This window comes from Carassius auratus, unplaced genomic scaffold (genome assembly GCF_003368295.1).
Source record: "Carassius auratus strain Wakin unplaced genomic scaffold, ASM336829v1 scaf_tig00013390, whole genome shotgun sequence".
NCBI lineage: Eukaryota > Metazoa > Chordata > Actinopteri > Cypriniformes > Cyprinidae > Carassius > Carassius auratus.
In genome coordinates, this window is record NW_020524392.1 from 28,236 (window position 1) to 56,177 (window position 27,942).

A 27,942-nucleotide genomic window follows, 5' to 3' on the forward strand; every position below is an offset into this window, starting at 1 on the left:
GGTGGTCGTCTGCTCCGCCCTGGGGGACTCTGGCGGCGACCACGAGGACGTGGTGGTTTTCCGCTCCGCCCTGGGGGACTCTGGCGGCAACCACAAGGACGTGGTGGTCATCCGCTCCGCCCTGGGGCACTCTGGCGGTCACCACAAGGCCGTGGCAGCCTTCCGCTCCACCCTGGAGGTCGCTGGCTTTGACCACACGGCTGTGGTGGTCCTCTGCTCTGCCCTGGTGGGCGCTCCAACATGCCCTTCTTGGACTTCTGTCTGGTGTCCTTGTTTTCTGTTTTGTTGCTGTCTGTTCCCCCCATGTAGTCTTGCCCTCCATCCGGCAGCCATATCACCCTGGAGCCCAAGACCGGTTTCCCACTGAAGCTAAGCAGGGCTGAGCCTGGTCAGTACCTGGATGGGAGACCTCCTGAGAAAGCTAGGTTGCTGCTGGAAGAGGTGCTAGTGAGGCCAGCAGGGGGTGCTCACCCTGTGGTCTGTGTGGGTCCTAGCGCCCCAGTGTAGTGATGGGGACGCTATACTGTCAACGAGCACCGTCCTTCGGATGAGACGTTAAACCGAGGTCCTGACTCTCTGTGGTCATTAAAAATCCCAGGATGTCTTTCGAAAAGAGTAGAGGTCTGACCTCGGCATCCTGGCTAAATTCGCCCATTGGCCTCTGACCATCATGGCCTCCTAACAATCACCATATCCGCTGATTGGCTTCATCACTCCGTCTCCTCTCCACCAGTAAGCTGGTGTGTGGTGGGCGTTCTGACGCAATATGGCTGCCGTTGCATCATCCAGGTGGATGCTGCACACTGGTGTTGGATGAGGAGATACCCCCTGTCTATGTAAAGCGCTTTGAGTGCCTAGAAAAGCGCTATATAAATGTAAGAAATTATTATTATCCCTCCCCCTGAACCTCCTCTGTTCCTCCTCCCTCCTGGTTCTCCCTGTTTTATGTTACATTTCTGGTGTTTAGTCCCCATGTTTTTCTTTTCCGGCCCTCCGTCCCTCCCCCTGAGCCTCCACCTGTCCGCCTCCCTCCTGGTCTCTGTGTTGTGTCTTGTCTTGGAGCGTCTGGGAGCCGCTCCGTAGAGGGGGGGTACTGTCACAGTGTCTGGGTTGTGTTCCCTGGGGTTCCACTAGATGTCCTCCTTTCTCACGGTGTCTGTCACCAGATCACTTCCTGTTCCCTTATATGGTCACCTTCCTCCTTGTTGTGTAATTGATTGTTCCCCCACCTGTCTCCTGTTCCTTCATTATCCTTCTGTGTATAAATACCCAGTCTGTCTTAGTCTGTGGGACGGAGTCCTTGTTTTATGTCAGTATATTATTCATGTCCGTCATTCTTGCCTTGTCTTGCCTTGTCTTGCATTGTCTTGCCTTGTGTTCATGTCTTGTTTACGTGGATTGATGTTTTGGTTTCGACCCCTGCCTGGACTGTTTACCCCTCTGGATTATCCCTTAAATAAATCATACTTACCTGCAATTGGTTCTCTCGCCGTCTTTCAAGTGTTTCGTAACGTGACAACAATTCATAGAAATCCCTTGAGATCTGCATCTCTCAAAACACTGATGTTTAAAAATGAATTGCATTTATTTGTTTTATATCTGTGGTTTCTAAAGTTAAAAAAAGTATCTTATTCCCAGCAAGGCTTAATTTATTTATGAAAAAATACAGTGAAAACAATTATATTGTGAAATATTATTACAATTTAAAACTGTTTTACATTTACATCTACATTTACAGTTTACATTTAATCATTTTAGCAGACGCTTTTATCCAAAATGAGAACAACGTAAGCAGTCAGGTCAACAAGAGAATGACAACAGTGCCATGACAAGTCTCAGTCTTTTTTTTTCTTATTCTTTTTTTAATGAAAAGAAAAGGAAAAGTGCTTGTATTAGTTGGTTAAGTGCTGTCGAAAAAGATGAGTCTTAAGATGTTTCTTGAAAATGAGTAAAGACTCAGCTGTACGAATTGAGATTCGGAGGTCATTCCACCAGCTGGACACAGTCCAGGAAAAGGTCCGTGAGAGTGATTTTGAACTTCTTGGGGATGGCACCACAAGGCGTCGTTCACTTGCAGAGCGCAAACTTCTGGAGGGCACATAAGATTTAACCAGTGAGTTTAGATATGTTGGTGCCGTGCCAGTGGTCGTCTTGTAGGCAAGCATCAGTACCTTGAATTTGATGCGAGCGGCTACTGGTAGCCAGTGTAACCTGATGAGGAGAGGAGTATCGTGAGCTTTTTTTGGCTCATTGAAGACAACCCTTGCTGCTGCATTCTGGATCATTTGCAGAGGCTTGATAGTACATGCAGGAAGAGCCAGGAGAGCATTACAATAGTCCAGTCTGGAGAGAACAAGAGCTTGGACAAGAAGTTGGGTGGCTTGCTCTGATAGGAAGGGTTCACTCAAATTCTTGAATCAAGTTGGTTTGACAATCCTCATAAGGCTGCGGTTCTCTCGGTTGGTTGTGCATCTTTTCTTCCACACTTCCACTGAAAAGTTGTATTTTCAGCATCATTACTCCAGCCTTCAGTGTTACATGAGTCATAAGCAAGTTAATACATTTCTTTTTATTATTGTGGAAAACAGTTAAGCTGCTTAATATTTTCGTGAAAACCATGATGCATTTGCCTCTGTTCTTTAATGAACAGAAAGTTTAAAAGAACAGAAAAAAAAAAAAAAAAAAAGAATACTTATAAATGTATTCACTGTCAATTTTGATCAGTTTAAGGCATCCTTGCAGAACAAAACTGACCCCAAGCTTTTGAACACTATTGGAGATAAACCATTTTGCATGGGGATCATTTGACTCATATTATTAGACTGATATTTTGTTTATAATCAGTGTATCATCAATATAATCAAGACTAAGAAATTTGTTACAAATATCAACATGATACTTCAATGTCTGCCAAACTATTAAAAGTGCCTTTGGGTCTCTATGAGAACAAAGACGTACTCATCCAACAAAGCCCTTTGATTACAATGTTTTTCCCACAATCTTTTAAAAAGTAGCTTGCCACACTACCAACCCGACAACAAATATCTCTTTTATAATCCTTCACTTTTATATGAGTGATGCAGGCACATGATGTATTGAAGAGACCCACCATGTGACCGCTCTAGCTTTGGGCCACTGTTCAGTTACATCAGTCTGGAGTTTGCTTCCTTTATTTGGGTTTCTGACACCGGTCTCAAGATCTCTGATCAATTAAAAAACCTGGAATTATCAGTATAACTAACAGAACTAATGAATATAGCTTCTGTTCCTTTAATGGGTCTCCAGAGCTGCTGGAACCACTAAAGGAAACGTGTGACTGTGGCACTTGAAGTTGTCATCAACACCGCTGACTAACAGCACTCTCTCTCATCAGCTCTGGTCATACGGACAGCGATAAAATGCCTTTCTCTTCATTTAGCTCTGGCACAGTGTCCCAAACCACACTACACCACCTATAAGCCTGAAATAAGGTCAGTGTGGGGAGTAAATGATAATGTAGATCATCGCTATATATTGCTCAAACAGCTAAAGGTCAAAAGTAGTTCTTCTCAGCTCTGCTCACACCTTACGCGTTCATTAAATTTAAGAAGATAATAGCACTTAAAAGTGATAGTCATATCAGTTGAATTTCAACCATCCTTTATTTATACCCTGAAGTCATTGCGAGGACCATTGTAAGGATAGTGACCTGCCCTGACCCCTCACATTTTAGACACCTAGACAGTGTTAATCCACTTGGTGACCGTGCATGAAAAGACAAACGTTTCCTTTATTTTTTGCTTTCATGCTTCTATGCCTCATATTGACCTTTATTGTTGTCCTAACAGCCAAGCGGATTATTACCTAAAAGGCTTTTTCAAATGGCAAACAAATGTTCAGATTGATATTGTTGACTTTTTCTGAAAGGGAAAAAAAAAAAAAAAGAAAAGCAGAATAACCTCTTGGTGTCTGTCTCCATCTGCTCTTGTGTTGTGGTGTCAAATGTTTATTTTCACATTCACCTTTTGGAAAACAATGCAGAAAAGATGGCAGCTTTCCACACTCAGCAAATATCTTTATTGAAATTCTTATCCGTCACAATGGTTGTGCTGATACCTTAGACCCTTTCAGATCTGACATTCAGACTCAGCTTCAGGATTATAGGGGCAAAAGTTAATTTATTTATTATACATTTTTTTTGCTGGGTTACTTAGTGGCTGTTGAAGTGTGCAGTTAATCTTGAACAAAATCTATTAAGATGCTATGGCCATTTTTTAAAAAGGAATGTCTTTGCATTAGAAACAAAAACATAAAGCCTTCTGTGAATAAAAGTGATGATAGAGTCCGAGCTATTTTTAACAGATGAATAAATAGTTTTTGTAAGTTCACATAAATTCATCTCATTCACACAGATCATTCTTTTGTGTGTTTTTTTATGTAAAAGAAACTTTTTTGTTGTTGTTGTTAATGGACAATGGAGACAAATTTATGGTAGAATGATTATTTTTATATTTGATTGTTTGAGTTTTATTTTTGCACATCTGCTATGTGGGAGTATTAAAGTAATCATGATGCTGAAATCACCTCTATCTATTTATACTGGACACTGTGAAGCTGCATAATGCTAGCAAGTGATAGAGACAGCCTTGCGTCAGGGTTATCACCTGAGAGAGAGTGGACCCTTCTACAACCTGGTGCTAAATCTAAAGAGATCTGACTCGACCCTGACAGAATCCTGGCTGAGAAAAAGAGCCAGACAGCCACACGTTCATACATGGCAACGACTGTTGCATGCAATGTGAGAAAACATCTGGCAAATCTGTAAGAAAGTTACTGGCAATACTCTGCTGCACTGTTCTTTGTATGTAGATTTCCACATTAACTGGATTTAACTGCTAATGACTGCAGCACAATCTGTACATTTACATTAGCTAAAGAATTGCATTAATAACATTCTAGACCGTTTTATTGATCTTAGGTTGTTTTCAATTGGAATTTTCTTTTATAGTTTAGAACATTCTGAAATTAAGACATATCTACCAGGCCCTTAACTCATTTTTGAGCACATCTGATTTAAAACCTGCTGGAATTCAAGAGTAAAGTTCAATTAATTTTTTGTGTAATTAAGTAATGTAACTGCTAACTGAATTAGCAATAGCAGAATTAGAAGACCTGCAACATAATTTTATGTTGTGTTAGGTAAAATTGTGATGCAACGTAAGTAGCGAGAGATATTTTCTTCTATATTGTGAGATAGAAATGTAAAAGAGGAGTAGGGCAGGTACTCCGGTCTATCTACTGGGTGATTCTTGGATAAAGGCAATTTTTGCAATAAATTTGATTTGTAAACCCCTGCCCCTCTTCCATCCCAAAATGCGACATTTGAAGAACAAGGCTCTCTGAACTCAGTGAACTCTGGTTTGAGCTGATGAACATGACTGATTGTCAAGATGATCTCCTCGCCCCATTTTAACCTCCTTTACTTTATCAGGGCCACTAGACTCCAGTCTCCGTCTTTCTATTGTATTGCCATGGGCCTTTCTTTCCTCTTGCTGTACCCTAACCAACGTGTACATGCACAGGAAGTCCCATATCCATTTCCTTTGAGTTTGGACAGAACAATTGATCACCTTTTCTCCACCCTTTCTCCTGCCAATTCAGTATTGTAGGTGATGCATAAAAGCCCATGGAAAACTGGAGCTCTTGGTCAGGGTGTGGTTAGATGGTTGTTTGTCACCATGCTTCCGTGAAATTAAACTATTTAAAACCCCAATGCTATGTATGTGGACTTTTTTTTTTTTTCTCAGGTCATTCCGACTCTTGGAGGTAATCATTTAGCAACACTAATGGATGTTTAGCCCTTTGTTAGAAAGGCTCAATCCAGAAACCAAGAAAGACTGGTTATCCACAACAAAGGCTCAACCAAACCCAGTAGTTAAGGTGTTAGCCAAGAATGTTCTCCATTGTATTCCATGTGGTGGTGCTACTTTGGAAAGTGGCGTACAGAGATACATTAAGGATAGTTTAATAAACTCATTCACAGTATCACAAGTCTGCAGTGAGGCTTCATTCACTCTTTAGTCTCCAATGTGGAATGGAAGTGAACTGAATCAGGTAAATCGTCCTTATTGTAGCTGGTATCTCTGGCATGCACAAAGAACAGAGAAGTGAGACCCACATTGGATCCATCAAATGGCTGGCGCTCGAATAGAGATTAATGGGGATTACCATGGAAGAACAAGAGGATGGGAACCACTGTCAAACCATGCAGGAGTTCAGTGTGAGCCTGGAAAGATATTTAGAAAGTAAATCCACATTTTACAGATTTACAGAGAAGATGTGGTACATTCTCTTAGTATTGCTCACAAACACATTAAAGGGATAGTTCACCCAAAAAGGAAATGCCTGATGTAATTACTCACCCTCATGTTGTTCCAAACCCATAATAACTTTGCTTATCTTTGAATCACAAATTAAAATATTTTGGATGAATTCGAAGAGCTCTCTGATCCTCCCATAGACAGCAAAGATCCTAACATGATTAAGGCCCCCGAAACATAGCAAGGATATCATGCTGCGATGGTTCAACTGTAATTTTACGAAGCTGCAAGAATACTTTTTGTGCACAAAGAAAACAAAAAGAACGACTTTATTCAACAATTAGTCTCTTCCAAGTCACCCTAGCACCATTTCGCATGCTATTCTGTGTCAGCAGCATTGTACACAGATACGCTGTTTTTACTTTGTGTATGCTTTGATCTGAACGTAAACAATGTATCCGTGTATATATATATTGCATACGTTGTTTATGTTTGTGATAGTATCCCAAATCATAGCTCGTAAAACTACGGTTGAAACCCTGATGTCACATGATGGATTATTTTAATGATTGCTGCGTTTCTGAGCCTTGTTTGTGGTAATACCCTTGCTGTCTGAAGATGAATGAAGGTCTGACAGGTTTAGAATGACACAATGGTGAGTAATTAATTACAGAATTTTCATTTTTGTATGAACTATCCCTTTAAGTGACCCAGTATGTACAACCAGTAACAATACTTAACATGTCATCTGGATAGACCAGTCATTGTTCAGTTTTGGATGTTAGTCTCTAGAATGGTGTATTAGTTTTCCCTGCAGGATTCTAATCTAATTTAAATAGCACAAACTCCCATAAAAAAAACCAATGGAAATATCATGTAAACCATTTGGCTATGGAAGTCCACCAACTAGACCAACACTATCAAGTATAAACCAGCTTAGACCAGAGTTTCAGCAAGGGTTCGTTGATATAAAAATACTATCCTTGCAAAAGCTACTGTTATTCTCACTTGGGTTTACACATCCCAAGTGAGATTAAGTCCCAGTCATTCAAAGCAAAAGCTACAATGTCTCTCTAAAGTTATGCGACAACTCCATTTGTTTGTGTACAGAGTGAGAGCACATGCGATGTGTAACCTTTTCTCTTTCCCTGCTAATGGCTAATGCTACCTGTATGCTAATGCTAGCCTTTCACTGTATCCTATGTAGTTTTATGTCTGTCAGCTAAATCGTCCCACAGGAGCAGGAAACGTGGTGCAACAGCATGTAGGCAGATCGGCGTAAGATAACTTTGTTTGAGAGATGGTCCTATGATTAGCCATAGCCTGGGGCCTGCTTCATTTGCACAATCTGGGCTCATGCCTCAGTGCGCACGTTTAATGGACACAGCGGACTTCATCATGACATCATGCCTTTGTTTGAAATCCCAACACCCATTCACCACTCTGCTGCTGGCTTAGGCTGCCAGCGCCGGCAATATCAACAAGTAGCACCTTTAAATGAAGGCTTCAGGGGCAAGCTAACATGAGGACTGTTTGCTCCAGCAAAGTCAGATGCATAATGCAGAGGATGTTGAGATACTTGTGTAGGAATAAAAGTCTATGCAAGAGAACTAGGATAGGATAGAATATCTGGTTTATTTATTGTCAGGCTATATTGGTTGCCAAAAAGTTCAGTAGATTACTAAAAAAAAACATCTTAAGATGGCCTGCTGGTCTCTTCTTTTCTCTCAGCCTGGTTTTAGAGGGGACTGTGAGACTAGCTTGACCAACCATATGGACCAGCATAAACTAGTTTATACTTACAATGGTCTTAAGCAGGGGTGTCCAATCCTGCTCCAGATGGGCCAATAATCCTGCAGGTTTCAGATTCAACCAGCTCCAATAAATTATGCTGGAAGTTTTAAGTTAAGGGATGACCCTGATTAGCTGGTTCGGATGTTAGTAATTAGGATAGGGGGCTTAGCTCTGCAGGACAGTGGCCCTCGTGGAGCAGAAATGAAAACCCCTGCTTATGGCAACCGTATGTCTTAGCTGGTTTACCAGCAAAAATTAAGCTGAACACAAGTTTGGAAACATTTACGGACACCCCTGTTATATACACACAAAGTATTCTGGTGTCCTGAATGATCATGGTGCATTCAAAAATCTCAGCCTTCATCGATGATCCAAATATTATCTTTGATAACACTTTAGTATAGGGACCAATTCTCACTATTAGCCAGTTGCTTATTAGCATGCCTATTATTAACATACTGAGATGCGTTTTACATAAGCATCGTAAACTTAAGTTGATCGTAGCTCCATTGGTTTCAATGGATTTATGATGTTCTTAAACTTTCAATGTTTTTGGGAAACGCAGTCCTGACTGTTTATTGGTATTTATAAAGCACATATTCTGCATGACTATATTCTATATACCTATTCCTACCCAATACCTAAACTTAACAATTACCTTATTTCCTATTAATGAACAGCAAATTAGGAGTTTATTGAAGGAAAAGTCGTAGTTAATGGTTTGTTAATAGCGATTTTAAAGTGGATCTTAAAATAAACTGATCTTTTTTTGTGTTAAAATGATAGAAGAGAGGTATTTTAGTTGATCCTCCTGCTCGTGTATTTCATTCTGTCTATATTAAATGCAATAGGGTCATTGGGTTTATCATGTCAATCTTAGTCTATAGTAGCTATAAATTTTTTAACACTGACTTGTGATATATTGAAGAGGAGTTGCTAGTGTTTCATATAAAGAATATATGCAAATGCACAGTCTCCACCCACCAAACACTCACATAACCACCCGCTGAACATCATTCTTCATTATCAACAAATGGCAACACTTTCTCCATGATGTTATTTCTAAAGCACGTTCCAGTTGGTAGAAATGTGGTCCACACGGGCCAAAGCATTGTCCAGAGAGGGATTAATGCTTGTGGTTTTGACTAATTAGACTCTTTTGGCTTTATATTGCTATAAAAGCATGTGTAAAATTTGACTGTATTCAAATGTAAATTTAAATGTTAATTGTTATATATTTACATTACTAGTAATGTGCTTTTGATGACTAGAATTGTAATGTATGAGGGAAAAAAACTGGTTTCAGTGTACATTGGCTTCATGATAACATGGTGCCTTTTATAGCCATGTCCTGATGCATATTTTTTGTCACAAAAAAAGGCCTCTTGCCAGATTGCAGTGTTATTATCCATGTATGATAAAATAAAAAATGTTTGCTTGATTGATATATATATATATATATATATATATAATTTTGATGTGACCACTTTCTGTAATGGGTTTAGCGTATGTCCATAAAAATTTACATGAACAAATTTGAATAAAGGCAACCGTACCACTTTCTGTGAGTCAAAGAACAAATGTTTCTGGAAAAAGTAAGCAAGAGTTTCTAATATCGAATTGATAAAGTTCAAACTCGAGTGAGTGTACTGAATCTAAAAATGTATGTTCAGAATCATGCACCATGTCAAGTTTACACTTTTAAAATGACCCTTTTCCCAATACCAGTGTCACATACATTCCCATTTGTGTTTGTGAATCCTATTGTACTATGCGTCACCATGTGTCGCCCTCTGAATAAAGGCTGTCTGGCTTCCAGCTTAAATATTGCAGCAAACTAAAAACCAACCATCAGACTGGATTGATTCACTTCTGCTCACTCGGGCGACAAGGATTGGAGGCCATAGGTGGGAACCAGAGAGCAAAAAGTTCACTTCACACCACAGTGTGCCAAGAGAAGGGGAACACAAATACTCTGGAGCTCTTACTGTGGCAAGTTGCCCATTTTATACTCTTTATCTGTATTGCTGTTTGTTCTTTATAGAGCACCTTTGGCTTTGCATTTGATTCTGTTGTAGAGAATTTGAGGTGGTTTTTTTTTTCTCTTAAGAGTCGGGCGTGAAATGTGCGAATTTGTGACATTTTTAGACAGGGTGGAAAAAAATATAAAATGCCATGTCTCGATTTGATTATCTTTTGAACTCTAGATGCCTGGATCTGATCTGGATCTCTAGATCTGATAGAACTAATGTGATTTTTTTTTATAATTCTATCAACACATTTCCAACAGTATATTCCTTGGGACAGTCTACATCAAGTAAACTCCCAAATTCTTAATACAAAAGAAAGATAATTTCGCATTTCTGCACGCTTTCAAACCTTTCTTTTGTTTGCTCCGCAGTGCTGACAGTCAACCATGGGTGACTGGAGCTTTTTGGGCAACATCCTCGAGGAAGTAAACGAGCATTCGACGGTAATCGGTAGGGTGTGGCTCACGGTCCTCTTCATCTTCCGAATCCTCATCCTGGGCACGGCCGCGGAGTTCGTGTGGGGCGACGAGCAATCGGATTACGTGTGCAACACGCAGCAGCCGGGTTGCGAGAACGTTTGCTACGACGAGGCCTTCCCCATCTCGCACATTCGTCTGTGGGTGCTCCAGATCATCTTCGTTTCCACGCCTTCCTTGGTGTACGTGGGCCATGCTGTCCACCATGTACACATGGAGGAGAAGCGAAAGGAACGGGAGGAGGCTGAGCTCAACAGGCAGCAAGAGATAAATGAGGAGAGGCTGCCGATCGCGCCCGATCAAGGAAGCGTCCGTACGGCCAAGGAGACGAGCACGAAGGGCAGCAAGAAGTTCCGTCTGGAGGGCACTCTCTTGAGGACCTATATCTGCCACATTATCTTCAAGACTCTCTTTGAGGTAGGCTTTGTGGTGGGCCAGTATTTCTTGTACGGCTTCCGAATCCTGCCGCTCTACAAGTGCAGCCGCTGGCCGTGCCCAAACACAGTCGACTGCTTTGTCTCGAGGCCTACGGAGAAAACCGTGTTCATTATCTTTATGTTAGCCGTGGCCTGCGTCTCGCTTTTCCTCAACTTTGTGGAAATCAGCCATTTGGGCCTGAAAAAGATCCACTTTGTGTTCCGTAAACCAGTGCGGCCGCAAGTTGAGGGTCCAGGGGCGGCCGAGAAGGCCTTGCCTTCCATAGCTTCCTCCTCGATCCAGAAAGCCAAAGGCTACAAGTTGCTGGAGGAGGACAGAGCCACGTCGCACTTCTTCCCCTTGACTGAGGTAGGGGGAATGGAGGCTGGCCGGCTTCCGGCTCCATACAAGCCATTTGAGGAGAAAACGGACGAGTCGACCGCACCTAAGAAAGACGTGTCTAAGGTGTATGACGAAACGCTTCCTTCCTACGCCCAGACAACTGTGATAGGACCAAGCGCGGCAGCTGGAGTTGTACGCAGGGATGAATACGAGGACGAGTTGGCCGTTGAAGCAGATGTGGAAGCCAGCGAGACGATAGAAGACACGCGGCCGCTCAGCAGCCTGAGCAAGGCCAGCAGTCGGGCAAGGTCAGATGACTTGACGGTATAAATAATATAGAAATGGATTCGAAGTGCCGCATTACCAACTGTAGAATTGGAAAAAGCATAGCAAGTAAAAACGAGAGCCTCTCTGCAACTGCGGCGAGGCTTATAATACCAGCTCTTTATTTCGAAGAAGAACACGATTAAAAAAAATAATGCTGTGCAATTTTCATTCGGAAACCTGAGAGCTTGATCATTATTATTTTTTAAATACGGCAGTATTTTTTGTACTGTTTTTATCAAACAGTTAACAAACCAAAGTTAGACATCTGCAGCAGCTAGATCTGCGTAGGGGAGGAGTTGGGATTTAGCTAAATATGTGCTGTCTTTTCTATCCAGAATTTTACTCGAAAGTAAGGTTCTGATGTTTACATTTTCGGACTAGCCATTAGCTGAATGTTGTATGTGATATTTTGTTATTATTCTGATAAGAAAACTATCAGGGCATCATCCTTTTCACCTCAATAAGTTCAACCATACATGACGATAAATACTCGATCAAGCTTATTGATCTGTATGTGAATAGTACTGTAATGGATATGTCTGAGGTGAAACACATGCTGATAGTTGCACACGTCGTTCATAGTAGCAAAATATAAAGTTTCTATTAAAAGATATACGTTTAACATAACACCTTATTTCTTGACTTACATTAAGAGTCTCTGGATTTCATAAACTGTAGGGTAGAGCGTATCGATAGCGTATCGATCGTATCGATATCTGTTATTAATTACATTAGCCATAGAAAAGATTCTTTCTAGTGTCTCTGCACATACAGCCATGATGATGATGATGATAGAAGATCACGCCCAATCAGCACAAAGCATTGTTCAGCAAGAGACAATAAAACAACATTGCATGACATGTCACCGCAGTCTGACATCCTTCACGTTTTTGGAAACAACATATTTGATGATATTTCAAAATTCGAAATGTTTTAAAGGGTTTCACCCGCTTACTGACTTTTCATTTTTTTAGCAGAGACATGTGTTATATGTTAAACCATGCCTTAAAATTAAGTATTACATTTGGAGAGAGCAAAAATAATAATAATATTAGCTTAGGTTTTTGATTTGTTTATTTGATTATATTAATGAATTATTACATCTGACCAATTAAATTGTCCCTTTGTTTGAGACATTCCCACAGTTCTACCAAAGTCATAGCATCGAATTTACTGAAATGTATAAATTCATGTCAAATGAGCGTTTATGAAAGCAGGTATGTCAACATAATATTTTTCTTTTTTTCCTCTCTACTCAGCCAGTGGTTTCATATTAGTTAAGACTGAATGTAAAATTGTTTTATTTCATGTTGCTGCCATGAAGTAAACCTTTCCAGAACCTACAAAATTGAATGAAACTAAAATCGAAAGGCCAATATTCTGTACTATATGTTGTATGTGGATGATATTATTTAATGACAAAAGCACACATGATGCTTGGGCAGACTGCATGAGGTGAAATTTTAGACCCATACTAAATAACACAATTATCATCAAATAGGTCAAATAAATAAAATTGCAGAAGTAAAAAAAAGAAAGAAATCCATAAACATAAAAGGAGGAATAGTGATAATTTCATCTCTTTAGCTACTGTACTAATGTATTTTAAAAAGCCTCGAAGTAGATTTTTTTTTCAAGCAGTTATTAAAGGGTTTATCTTCTCTGATTGTGACTGTGATAAACATTTCTTCACTGTGTCTTTTCTCAGAACTGGTTAGCAGAAACATCAGTAAAACACAGAGGGCTGTTACTGATAAGATAAGAGCATGAGATTGCTTCTTAGAGAAGCTTGTGTTTCATGAGCTGTGAAATGCAAAAGATACAGCCACTGTGACACATTTTACCACAGGGTCTGCAGCAGAGGACTCATTCTACAGTCTGCTGTGGTCACAGACGAATCATAAAAGCACACATCAGATCCTGAGTTGATGAGCATAAATCTGATCATTGGTTCTTAACTGTGAGTTTCAATGGCGAATTGTATTGAGACGTCACTTTGTTTAATGCCTTCTGCCTTTTTTCCCCCACATCATTTATGATTTCTTTAACAACAACAAGAAGAAAAAAACACTTGTTTTTGACTAACTTGTAGTCCTTTATCGCACCTATACAGAAATGACTGTCAGTTGAAACCTGTGGATATAGCCAATAAAAGTTCATGTGTGGTCAACAAGTCTGTCTGACAGTATTTATTAATATCACAATGTGAAAAATCATTCTTTCCAACACAAGCGAGTTTACATATACAGATTACCCACACACAAACACATCTAACTCATAAAAAAATAAGATATACTAAACCACATTTCTAAATTTGTAGAAAATGCATTACGCTCATGAAATCTATTAATATGAATTAATATGCACATAAATTATATAGAAAACAATTTGTTTTTATAGATGTCATTATTGTAATTTTTTTTACTTAAATTTTTACTGTAAATCATGTTTTTGCAAATAAACATTAAAAAAAAACAGTCCATTTTGCAAGGTTAAGCTGAGACTCTTTGCTGTTCTCTTGTGGTCATTTGGTGAATTATTGTATTTCTATTAAAACATTTCTGTTACAATACTTACACAAAGCAAAGCAGTCTGAGAACAATTTGCATGGGTAAAGATGCCATTATGGACAGACAGGTGAAAACCATAAAGATTAAATGATAAAGATAAGATGCTCACTGCAACTATAACAAATCCATTTTTTGGTGTGACACTTAGTAGTAAAGCCCTTTGATGTTTTTTTTTTTCTTTTTTTTTTTTTACGTTTTAGCATTATGGATTTTCTTTTCAAGTCTTGTTTTGTTTATTATAAAGCTTTTCTGATTAAAATTCTGAAAGGGTGTGAAATTTTAAAGAGGACTTCCTATGTGAGGCTGCTTATAGGAAATGTGAGTTTAGACAACCACAGTGCAACATGACGTGCAGAACTCGCTCACACACTGCATTAACAGCTACTGCAAGCAGCAGATACCAGACGGTGAGTTTTAATATCAGTCTTCATCGATTTACAGTGCATACGCGTTTTAGCCTAGTTTTTTATGAGAGGAAATATTAATGCAGAATATTTTTTTTTTTTTACTAATCTTGTGCTACTTTGTAGGATGTCATTTTGAATTCAGCAGATGAATGGATAACAATGGATTTCAATCAAACTAAGGGTGAGCTGACACTTGATGTATATCACTGTGAACTAAACTGAGACAGAAGACAAGACAGACATTTATTAAATGACTGCATTAACTCTGAACTTTAACATTTTCAGTGCTCTTATAAATGTCATAGCATGAAAATGATGAAAAAAAAACTACATGTGGAGAATAGACATTATTAGAAATTATTTCTTTTTTTTTCTTTCTAGATACTTCTGATAGACTCAATCTAAACAGCTTTTCATTATTCGTCGTGTTTTCCATCTTTTGGAGTTTTGTTTTTATCCTGGTATTCAGTATCAGCTTGTTTTTTTTATATATTCAGCAGAACAAAAAGTAAGTCATATCTTCCAACATAACCTTCATTCAGCTTAATCAACATGCAACACTTTAATATTATAAAATGAAAAATGGTTCCTATTTCCAATTTCACAGGCAAAAATCACAACCGAACGGAGAGGAGGTAAAATATTATCCTATTTAACGACATTATCGCTCTAGCAAATAAAAAGAACAGCAGTGTGTTGACAAATAGAAAGACATGCAGATAGCTTGATTATTGATTATTCATTGGTTATGTTTTGAAAGGTCACAGACGCGGATGTTTCTTTAAATGAGGTATGAACTTAGCAGATTCACACTTCTCAGTTTTGCTGTCAAACCTCAAGCCTCTGTGTTTATGCCAAAGGTCATTCTAAGCTCTGTCTTTATTTTTAGGTCTCTGAAAAGATGAAGAAAAGAGAAAAAAATAAAAGTTACAAGGAGCGGGTAAACTCAGTGTACTATGAGTGGTTTACAGATCACCCACCACAGAGGAAACCAGCCACTTCAGATTGTACAGTATAGTACAAATAAATGGACTAGTCTTAAACAAAAACTTTAGTCTTGTTTCAGTAATAAGAAATGTCTTAATAACGCATTATAGTGAGTTCTAAGTGCAAACACCGTTTGTTTTCATTGGTCACGATAGAGGGCCATAAGAGGGCGCTGTTGCACTACATCACTAATAAGGTGAGCTTCATAAATAACAAATATTAAACGAATAGTTACAACTAAAAAAAAAAACAAAAAAAAAACATTCAATTCGTGTGTCATTCCAAACCTGTATAAAAAACAATTCTAACGTGTTCTGTGTTTTATTCTTTGTTCTTTGTTTTATGTCCATGTTTTCACATTTTGGGCGAACTATTCCTATAAACGGACAGATTCAAGTTTATATATAAGTGTATATCTTCCACAATTGTTAGACCTCTAGCCAAAAGTTACATTATTATAATATATTACAATAAAAACCAATTTATGTATTTGAATATACAAAAAGTTTATTTGCAAAAACGGGTAACTGTTTTTTAAACTTCAAAAGTCGTGTTTTTATGGTAATCAAGTTTTTATTGTGTTAGTTAGCTGTATTACTTATTTTTTTATTTTTTTACCTAATCAAAATAACCCGACTGCAGTTTGATTGAGATGAATTGGAATGCAAAATAAAAATAATTTATTTATTACATTTTTGAAAATTATGCAAATAAATAACTATAAAGAGAGGGTGACTGAACCCCCCCCCCCCAATCACCCGTTTTTTCCTTTTTTTTTGAATCTTTGATTTTAAATATGACAATGCAGTATTATTTTTGTTTATGAAATTTAATGAAAGACAGAGTTACTCAAATGTACATAGAATTTCTGTTTTTATTCAATCCATCATACTTAATTATATTTATTATTTTACCTGTTATATCAGAATTTGAATGGGTAGGCAATTATAATCCATATAAATCATGCCAATAAAGCTTTACTGACTCTGAATAGCCCGTCTCTGTGTGCCTACTTTTTGGGGACAAATTTATACTCAGAAGAGAACTAGATCTAACAAACCTCCTACAACCTCCTTTGGGGACTTCATCATTTGTAAAACAGTATAAAAATAAAGTAAATAGAGTTTAGGGGGGTTAGGGTGCATGTAGCTTAATGTGAGTATTTATAACTTGCTGTAGTCTATATAAAAACAATACAAGTCTATGGAATGTGTGTGTGTGTGTGTGTGTGTGTGTGTTTGGGGGGTGGGGTGTGGGGGAGGGTGGATCACTGGTTCTCTCCAGAACTCTGTAATGTTGTCCTTTAGTTCTCTCTCTGTCTGTGCAGCAGATCCACACATCTCTCCTTTCTTCTCTCACTTCCTGATAATGGTAAGTCATCATGCTTCATGAGACAGACCTTATATGTGCACTAATACATCTGATATCTTTCTACTCTATATTGTTTTCACATTTATATATCTTCTTCTGTACTTATATCTTTCTGCAGATTATCAGGACACTCTCTCCATTCATTGTCCTCTCCGTTGTCTGCTGTTATGCAGAGGTAAGACAGAAAGCTTTCAGAGTTCTTTAGATAAAGGGAAAGGTGTCTTGGGGAGTTGAACAGAGCACTTCTCATTATTTTCAATTTTGCATATTGTCAGTCTGAATAACTGCATATAATTCCAGGAATGAAGACATCAGAGAATTTCATTGATTTGGCATGTCTGATATTAAAACACTTAATTAATTTCAAGAATCATATATAATTTTTAATGCTTTAATGATAATAGTTCTTTTTTCTCATTAATTTAGATTTTATTAAAGGGTTACTACTACTTCCGTAATTAGGGCCAAGTGTACTGCGTTAATATGAAGGATATTTCATATACATTTTTTAATAGACATTTTACCCATGTTTTGAGTTATGCATTGCATTTTGTGCTGTGTGGACAATGTTCTGGCTGACAATCACCACCTTTTCCATTTATCTATAGATTGTTTTCTCACGGTAATATCAGGTTTTAAGGTTCAATTCTTGCTGATAATAAACCATTAACTACAACCTTTCCCTCAATAAACTCCTCAGTGTTTGCTTATTAATAGTTAGTAAGGTACTTGTTAAATTTAGGTATTGAGTGGGATTAGGAATGTATAATATGGTCATAAACATCATGTGCTTTATAAGCTAAAATGTTAATAATAGGCATGCTAATAAGCAACTATAATTAACAGTGAGAATTGGTCCTTATACTAAAGTGTTACCGTTTGAACTTGGTGTAACCTCAAAAGCCCCGAAGCACATTTATTTGTAGGTGTCAGATGTGAGCTGGTTGTCTTGGCTTAGCAGATGAATAAGCAGCTGCTGTTTATTTTAGCAAGTAAAAGCAAAGCAATTGGTATGTGAAGTAATGGAAAGTCAAACAACAGCAGATGTTAAAATACGGGCAGGATAAGAGCATTTTAACACTAACTCTGAACACTTCACACAGATGCACAAGCACAGCCGTTCTGTGTTGTGTGTGTGCAGAAGTCTGGCATGTGATCACTCTGCTGGTCTTGTGCGGTGTTCAGGTGCTGACACATATTAGACACGGCAGATGTGCTGGTCGTTTCATGTGTGTGCCTGCAGGCCTGTTTACATCTGCACATCACCATGATGAACCACCTCATGCCTTTTCATTAGAAACCAAACAACAGGGCTCACACAATGAAGCTCCTGTGTTCAGTAAAGGCAGTTGTGTGGAGGGTATATATTTAGAGATGACTTTACATGTGTCATCTGCGTGATGATGAGATAGTTAAAGAGTTACAAAACAGATTGATCTTTTTTTATGTAGGGATGTGGTAACTAAGTCTAAGAAACTAATGTGAATAAACTGCACATCAAATTTTTTTTTTTTTTTGAAAGAAATCTCTCATGCTCACCAAGGCTGCATTTATTTGATCAAAAATACAGTAAAATCAACAACATTATAAAATATTATTACAATTTGAAAAAAAAAAACATTATAACATTTTTAAAATTAAAACTATAAAATCTTAATTAAATAAAATTAAATATTTCAATATATTTTAAAATGGAATTTATTTATGTAATGGAAAGCTGATTTTTGTCTGTCTACACTGGATGGTTCAAAGCAGGCTTTCCAAATCCATTATTTCTGTTGTCGGAAGTGCTTGGACTATGTCTAAAACAGTCTTACAACTTTACACAGAAAAGATTAGTGAGACAAACCAAAATGGAACTTTGCAAAAAAAAAAAAAAAAAATCTGACTTTTGCATGCAAATAAGCAAAAGATTTCATGAGCTTGAGCATGTGAAGCTACTTAATACTTATGTGAAATTTTCATGTGCGCAAAATACATTTTTCATGCTAGCAGTTTTTTATTTTATTTTTTTTGCATGCAAAAATCAATGGATTTTTAAGAATTGTAATGTTTCTTATGCTCATCAATGCTTTATCTATTTGATCAAAAATACAGAAAAAAACATTTAATCTTGCATTCTTTATTTTTGCATGTGCATGAACAAACATGAGGCAGACAGAAGTATGAGACCTAGGCCCCCTGCAAGAATTGAAATGCTTTGCTCAAAAATAGAGCAACAATAGATAGATCACAAGATGCTGATCAGATCATTAGTATTCCTCCATGCAGGGGTTAACCAGTGGGTGTGGCAGTTGTTAAAGTGTTATGCGGTTGCCATATGGGCTTTGTGAGATGCTATGTAGTAAGACAAGACATAAAGCCCACCTATTGACCCTTTTTACATTTCCAAGCATCTCAGAAGCTGTCATAGCTGTCAAAAAAAAAAAAAAAACTACAACAAATATAATTTCTGCATTCCCAATTGCTCCAATAACGGAAGAAATAATCCACATTTGGGTTTTTGTGACTTCACAAAATAGGAAAAACTTCCTTCAGAAGTTATATTATTAGATATTACACATTCTGTCAAATATTTCTCTATTAAAAATGTACATAAAATATTTTACTAATTACATTACAAAGAAAACTCTTCTAGATTTTCAATGTTATTATTAACTGTGCAAAGAGTCCATTCACTTTTCACAAGAATTCTTCACACGTTTACCACAGACTTGCGTGTTTACTAGATGGCGCACTACACTCCTCAGTTAAAATCGAGTAGCATTAATCAATAAGTAAGGAAGTCTGAGAGGATGAAAATATGGATTGTAATTCTCAAAAATGTGTTTTGGGACTGGTAATGGAGTTATTTCATTGTTTTCAGTGCTGGCTGTGTTTTTGACACATTTGAGTATGTTTCTGCCTAATACTGTAATACACACACGTGAACACACACACTGTGTTTTAGCACCTACTGAAGCATGTTGCAATGAAATATTAGTGTCGTTCTGCAGAGGCACAGAATATTACAGAGCTGAAAAATGTCTATCATTAACAAAGTGCCATATCTTCTCTTACACGTTGTTATTTTTGTAGCATGTCAGAATCAAAGTAGTTAAATGTTGTTGTTTTTTAGAGCAGTGTTTTATTGTGGTTCCCTCATAAGTGTTAAATAATGTCAAACGTGTGCTCACAGTTCAGCTTCTCCACATGAGCGAAGGGCTGGTGTATCTGAGTCTGCACCAAAACATAAACCAGAATGAGAACAGGCAATGCTGTCAGTGTTTATTTTAAGATAGGATCAGTACAGTGATTCTACACAGACTTCTGTTCACTAATAATGTGTCTGTCTGCTCTGATCTCCATCAAACGATCTCAGCTGACACACTCAGGAATGTGAGGAATGTGCCGTCTGCCCTCTGGTTTTAGGTCAGTGCTCGGTGTGTGTGTGTGCTTTACACAGCCTGTTAGGAGTTGTGTGATGTGTGTGAAAGGGGTTTCTGCTCATCTCAGTTTACTGGTGTTAATGTTCTGTTGAATCAGTGGCAGAGTCTTCCGGTGTCTGCACTTTAGGCAGCATCGCTCTTTAATGTTTTATTTAATATTAATATGCTAAACTATAGATTTAATTTCCTTATTCATACTGTACGTGTTTTGGAAAAGACAAGGTTAACTGGTGATTAAAATACTGTAAGTATAAATTATATTAAAATCATAATAATAATAATTGTGACAAATTGTGCTTTTTTTATTTTTTATTTGACTATATATTAAAATGTAATTTATTCCAATGATGCAACGCTGAATTTTTAGCATCATTACTATTAGTGTCACATGATCTTATATGCTGATTTGCTGCTCAAGAAACATTTCTTATCAATATCAATGCTGAAAACAGTTGTGCTGCTTAATAATTCTGGTTTTGTTCTTGTGTTTGTTTGTTAAGGATGCTCATATGAGAATAATAGATTAATTGAATATGCCACTTTTCATATTTTAGAATAACCATGCAGCGATGTTGAAATATCTTAAATCAGCCCCGGTCAAGAAACTTAAATATAATTTCAACTAAAAAAATAGAAGTTTTGTGGTCTGTTAAAAGATCAAAATAAATGGACAGGTCTGTTTTTTTTTTTCTCGGTGTACATATATTTGGCACTATATTAGTCATCACTGGAAAACACATTTATTCTCTCTCTCTCTCTCTCTCTCTCTCTCTCTCTCTCTCATATTATTGGCACCCAATGCACATTCTATGTAAAATATTCATCTTGTTAGAGAGAGAAAGAGAGAGAGAGAGAAGCATCTCTCAGCTCACATTGTGCTGCTCCACCCTACATGATCCCTTAAACATAATCCCTTTTCCTCACTTTCTTGGGTTACCATTCTATTGTGTCCCAGAGTCTTCCCAGTGAGAAGTTAAAGGTCAGAGTTGAGGGGTCACAGGGCATGTAGAGATGGACAGATGTCCCCAGGCTTGTATTCAAACGTGTATCCAACTATACATGTACTGCATCTTCCTGAACATCAGTCTGTCCTGAGCCAGCAAGTAAGCATTCGCACTAGTGAGTACCTCCTCTGGGGGTTTTGAGAGGCAATGCCACTCTTTCACTAAAAATACAGCATATATGTCATGTACAATGTGCTATGCTAGGCCAGAATATACAGTAGAATAAAGACGGAATATCTCTTGAATTATCAGTTTTAATTTTATATTATATTATATTATATTATATTATATTATATTATATTATATTATATTATATTATAAAATGTATAAAATTTTCCTTTCTTTTTTGTTGCACTTTAATTGAAACAAATAAAAAAAGAATAAAAAGCTTGACAGCCTTTTTTTACTAAAAATACAGTAAATATGTAATGTAGACTGTGCTTTGCTTGGCTAACATATATAATTTAATAGTTCAAAAAAATTAAATCAATTTTAATTTAATTAATTTTTGGTTGAACTTTAAATAAAATAAAATAAATTAAACAATAAAATAAAATTTTGCCATAGGTGAAAGACTGCAAAGAGTTAGCTCAAAAACGTCTGCTTTTCACTAGTATACTAGTACACATGCTTTTCCTGAAGAAGGATCAGAGCACATTAGGATGTTGCATGTTGGTTTGTATATGTGTGTGTGTGTGCCATCTGTCTGGCAGTTGTGTGGTGCTGCTTTTATTTGTGTGTTTTTCAGTGAGTGACAGCATGTGCTGGTGTATTGTCGTGGTGGTTAGACTCTTTGTTACTCACTCTCACTATTAGATGGCAAAGGTCAACAGGTCTGGCTCTCATCTGGAGCGGTGTCAAGGCTTCAGTCTGCACCAATCAGACGCCACAAAAAAAGAGCAGCACATGTCTTTAGAGAGTGAATGAGCAAGTCCTTGTTATCCTGTCCTGTAGGTAAAAACACAGTGGATAAGAATACATAACGTGCACTTTTGTATGGCTAGGGTCTGTGTAACTGCATCATTTGTTACCACAGAAATCATTAAAGAAAACAGCAACTTGATTGTAATTTATTAGTGGATAAGTTTTCGGGTTTTGTTTATTAAGAATAGCCTGCCATCTTGTGGTTACTTCTAAAATATACAGGTTTGTTATTATCGAAAAAATGGAATTAGTAAAGACTTTTAGGCCTTTAGTAATTGGACTACATGACGTATCCCTTTAAAAGTAAGTAATAAAAAGTACTTAAATTATAGGTCATGATAATAAATTATATAATTTCTGAGACGTTTCCCCTTTTTCACCATCAGCTGGAGCCAAAGTACAACAACACTAAATGTCACTGTCGCATCGAAAAGCTCCTACATGCGCTGTTTGATGTGATATAATATCGTAGGCCTACTTACATTTTGTTGCTTCTCTGCGTGTTTTGTGCAGGAGGTAAGGAGTAAAAGTAAAGTTTGTGCCAATGTGTTCTGTGGAGCTGGGAGAGAATGTGCTGTGACAGAGAAAGGAGAGCCCAGCTGTCTGTGTATCGAGGTGAGTCGTTGTATTCAGCCACACATGCTGCTCTTTCACACCAGGGTTGCCAAATCTGCTTTACAAGACTAGTATCCTACTAAAGTAACCCAATGATCAATCAAAACCAACTACCAACTAAGTTAACTCTAAAGGCGACTCTCATATACATTTTACCATGAATTTTTCATTGCAAGCGATTCAGTTAAGCTTAATTTCTACAGTATGTTAAACTTAAGTATATAAATAAAAGCAGAATTGTAATTTACCATACTGCAACAAACACTGTATCAGATATTGTAAGCTTATTAATTTGCTTTCCAAATATGCACATCGTTAATTATCATATTATTATTTTCATTTTTGGACATTTTTTTTCTGTTACAACAGACCTGTGACCCAATTAGTTTTATTCAATATCCACTAGTTGAGAACAACTCAAATAAATGACATAGATATCTTAAATGTGCACTTATTTCAGTGTGTGTCTATGTGTGTGTCTTTATCAGCAATGCAAACCCCATAAGCGTCCAGTTTGTGGCCGTAATGGGAAGACGTACCGTAATCACTGTGAGCTGCATCGTGATGCCTGTCTCACCGGACTCAAAGTTCAGGTTGCCCATGATGGACATTGTGAAGGTAAGTGTGTATGTGCTCTCCATTTAACAGGTTTATAGCGTTTTCTCTAATAGATAAAGTCTGAAAAGCATAGTTACAGTCATGGAATACCACAATACATATAACAGACCTTTCCATTTCAATAACCAGTACGTGTAGCTGCTTCACCACAAACCACTGTCACAGATTATAACAGGAAATGTCATTGTACCCTAGATAATTGCAGCCATTTCCTCTCTGAAATGTCACTACAATTGGCCACATTTGAATACATAAATATGCGAGATATTTTAAGAACTTTGCAGAAAAAGCACCTGTTGTTTTCAGTTGTTGATGAACCTCACTGACCTGGTTTCTGTCTCTTCTCGTTTAGAGAAGAAAATGGAAAAAGCCACCAACAGCCCAAGTGAGTAAACACACACATGCCTTTTTATAGTTAGTCTAACCATATAACATTCAATACTCAAGTATTTTTACAGAGCGGTTTTGTTTTGACAGAATGAAATATGTGATATAGGACTTAAAATGACTAATAGAATAAAGTAATAAAAAAAACAAATGATTCTATTTTCATTTTTATCATTATCTATTTAAATAGGGTCCGACTGGGCTAAAGATGGTGGTCAATTTGTTTTGAAAAGGCATAAAGTTAATTCGTTTTCAGATGTATAGTGCAATTGTAACATGTTGGGCCTGTTTGTTTGATTATTTAGTTGTTTGTTACCTTACGGACCGCAATGAGTTGAGAAGTCATGTGATTGAATGGCTGCAGTCTGAGGTGGAGCCTGACGGCTGGTTTTCTAAAGGATCCAACTTCTCAGATGTCCTCCTCAACTACTTCCAGGTTTGTGTGTGTGTGTGTGTGTGCACACATCAACATACTGATTAATTGAACACAATGCATTTGTCTTCAGAAATGCTGGTGTGTCTCACACTATTATTTAATGCTGTTTGTGTTTCAACAGAACTATGATAACGGAGATGCTCAGCTGGATTCAACAGAGTTCTTGAAGTTCATTCAACATAATGAGACTGCAATAAATGTCACGTTTCCTTATGCTGAGGAGGAGAACAACCGCCTACTCAGGTCACACACATACCAATTCAAAGTCTCTTTTAATAAAATAGTAATGTACACTCCAGTTAAAGGATTTGGGCTCTGTAAGATTTTTTAAAGCCTCTTCTGCTCACTAAGGCTGCATTTATTTGATCATAAATGTAGTAAAAACAGTAATAATGTCAAAGATTTTTGCTATTTAAAATACCCGTTTTCTGCTTCAAATTTTTTTTAAATTGCATTTATTTTTTATATTTTATATTTTTGTTGCATAATGCTTAAGAAGTCATATGATAATATGCTTATTGATTTTGGTAGCAAAAATAAAGTGAGTAGTATTTGGATTTTCATTAAGTCCGATGTGAGTATTATTCAACTTTTCTAAAACTTTTTATTTTTATTGCTTTTATGTTGGAAAAAGTGTACCTTCATTTTAGATTAGTTTAGTAATACATCTATAAAAAAATCGAAAATTCATTCAAATTCAATGTTCATAATAGGCATACTCAAATGTATCAAATTTATAACGTCCTCTTGCCCTTGTTGGTTCATCTACATCTTATATGACTCACAGTCATGTTTTTTATTTGATTTTAAATCATTTGACCTGCACTTCACATTTGTGAGGCTTATTAACCTGAACACTTTCTTTATACTCCTCACTATCTGTGTCAATACTTTTATCAGTTCTTCTTTACAGCCGCTTCTGATAATTCCTATCTGAAGATTTTGAAAATCTTTTTGATAACCGATATATCTCTGGGCTAGTCTATAAAACTTGATGATTATGACCTCACTGTCCTCTGACCGCAGCAGAAAGCGAGTCTTTCAGTAGCTTACAATTTAATCTCACAAAGACAAAACAAGATATTGGTTTCATATACAGCTTGTTTTTACTTTGTGCATTCAGCATTTAAGTTGCATTTTATTTTGGTCAATTAAAATGGGCACAAAATCCATCATTTAGTAAATCTGATAAAGACCCCATGAGATTCACCGCTGTGACTGTTCTAGTGGTCTTCGGACAGATACGAGTTCTTCAGAAGGTCAGTGCTGATACTGATATCTACAGATGAGGGTGTTCAGTGGCCAATGTATAGGCTATACGTAACACAGTTTGTAGGTTGCAATACAAATGCAGAATTGCTTGACTGTTAAACACAATATTTCAGTACATAGTCCATTACTGTCCAATCTGTAACACATTTTAACATGGAAGTCCTTCTTCCTTTGGCATTGTAGGCATTGTAATGCTTCGGAATTTGAATTGAATTAGGATTGAATGTAGAAAGCTTAATAGAGAGGAACATTAATTGGAGCTTATTCTTTTAATTTTGTTAATGCACACATGCTGCAAACCACTGTTATACTGCTGTTCAAAAGTTTGGGGGTAGTATGATTTTTTTTTTTTTTATCTAAATGTATACTTTTATTCAGCAAGGATGCATGAAATTGATCAAAAGTAATAGTAAAGACATTTATATGGTTACAAAAGATTCCCATTTCAAATATATTTTGAACTTTGTATTCATCAAAGAACCAAAGTATCGCAGTTTCAACAAACATTGATTAAGCAAAATTCATAAATATATCAAAAGTTGTATAGAAATAATTCCTTAAGCGGCAAATTTGCATATTAGGATAATGTGATACTGAAGGCTGCTCTGAATTCAGCTTTGCATCACTTTGTGCAAATATATTTTAAATCTTACTTACCAAACATAAGTGTTCATTGTACATTCTGTAATGTCCTTTAACATGAAAAAGAACCACAGAGAGCTATTATACGAAACTTCATTTTATTTTAAATGGTAACTAGTTATTCCAGTAACAATTTTGGATGATTGCGTGCGTTCATGAAAATGATTTTGATGTTAACAGAATGATATAAGAAAAACATTGCACTGAAAAATGCAATCAAATATGTGTTCTGCAGGAGTCTGTGTGTGGATGCCCTCATTGAGCTGTCTGATGAGAATGCCGACTGGAAACTGAGCTTTGATGAGTTCTTGAACTGCCTTAGGCCTGGATTCAACCCTCCAGAGAGGAGTAAGATCTACAACCACTCGCTCCACTTTCTAGTACAATACATCTATAGACCTGTGTATGAACATATAGTCTGCAAAATATATGTATTGAGTGCTGTTGCATGTTTTTAGAGTGTGCCTTGGAGGACGAGACGTACGAGGATGGTGCTGAGACCCAGATGGAATGTAACCGCTGTGTTTGTGCCTGCGGGAACTGGGTCTGCACTGCTGTTATTTGTGATGGTGAGCTAAAACCTGGGATATTGCTTCTGTTTTTCTGGGGTTGGGATTTGGAGAGTAAATCTGAATGAAATTAGATTTTTCTTCTGTGGAATGTGGTCTGACTTTCTGTCCCTTCTCTCTTTACAGGTTTAAATAAGTTGCCTGCGCTGGAGGAAATGGAGGGAAATGATCAGGAGATGTCGGAGGAGGAGTGGACTCGGCGAGTGGCCGAACTCAATGAGCATCAGGTTGGGACTGAGTGTAATGTTCGAAACAATCATGTATTGCTTAAAGACCACTACTTTAACTGTAAAGGGATGTGCATTTTCATCGTGCCATGCAAAACTTTCCTTCCTGACATCTGTATTGTTTGGCTAGGTCTTCATGTACCTAAAGCAGATAAAATGTGTGACATTTGAACTGTTTCCCCCCCACAGGAAACAATGGTGAAGATGAAAATGGCCACTAAAGAGGTTTGAGGCGTAATTCAGGAGGTGGGATGAACATTTGCTCAGATTCCAGCTTCAGTCAACCTGTTTCAATGGAAAGAGAGAAAAAGTTTAATTTGTTTAGTTTATTATATTAATTATTGATGTATCCAAAGGTGTGTTCTCTTCTGGAATTTGAACTTTTTGTTGGTATGGGACAATAAAAGAGTCTGTATGATTTGTACCTGTAGTGTAAATTACTGCAAACCTTTTTGTAATAGTATTTTTATACATTCAGTGTAATTTTAATGCTTCTGTAAGGCAGTGTATTAATTTTTACCGTAAAGTTAACAGAAAATATGAAAATGTATTTTGTATAAAGACCATTAACATCAACAAGAATTTTGCATAATGAAATAATTACACATTTTACCGCAATTTGATAATTGCAATATGACATACAGTATCTTATGTAGAATTTACTTCACCTTTCAAAAAGTGTGGATTGGATAATGTCAACAGGAATCCCGCATTATTTTGTGATGAGTTTGCATTAATAAAATCAGAATGAATTGACAACATATAAATCTAGTCAGGTTGATCTGTTCATTATGACCTTT

At 37.1% G+C, this 27,942-nt stretch overlaps 3 protein-coding genes across 3 annotated transcripts in view; 2 read left to right on the plus strand and 1 right to left on the minus strand.

Moving 5' to 3' along the window:
• The window catches only part of LOC113073976 (gap junction alpha-5 protein-like), a 34,451-nt gene extending 11,494 nt beyond the window's left edge, over positions 1 to 22,957 (minus strand). Inside the window, exons 1-2 of the mRNA XM_026246668.1 lie at positions 22,859 to 22,957; positions 22,257 to 22,400 (exon numbers count right to left, since the gene is read on the minus strand). The gene's annotated coding sequence lies outside the window, so the exon portion shown is untranslated. The remainder of the gene's footprint in view (positions 1 to 22,256; positions 22,401 to 22,858) is intronic.
• Positions 9,937 to 13,874, plus strand: LOC113073975 (gap junction alpha-8 protein-like). The gene is made up of 2 exons (XM_026246666.1): positions 9,937 to 10,085; positions 10,495 to 13,874. Exon 2 carries the CDS (start codon positions 10,510 to 10,512, stop codon positions 11,686 to 11,688), a length of 1,179 nt encoding a protein of 392 aa, XP_026102451.1. The 5' UTR covers positions 9,937 to 10,085; positions 10,495 to 10,509; the 3' UTR covers positions 11,689 to 13,874.
• Positions 16,894 to 27,903, plus strand: LOC113073977 (follistatin-related protein 1-like). The gene is made up of 11 exons (XM_026246670.1): positions 16,894 to 17,020; positions 17,139 to 17,195; positions 22,890 to 22,991; positions 23,480 to 23,609; positions 23,962 to 23,994; positions 24,302 to 24,432; positions 24,554 to 24,675; positions 26,582 to 26,694; positions 26,805 to 26,915; positions 27,042 to 27,142; positions 27,332 to 27,903. Exons 1-11 carry the CDS (start codon positions 16,943 to 16,945, stop codon positions 27,371 to 27,373), a joined length of 1,020 nt encoding a protein of 339 aa, XP_026102455.1. The 5' UTR covers positions 16,894 to 16,942; the 3' UTR covers positions 27,374 to 27,903.
• Positions 27,904 to 27,942: the final 39 nt, after the last annotated feature.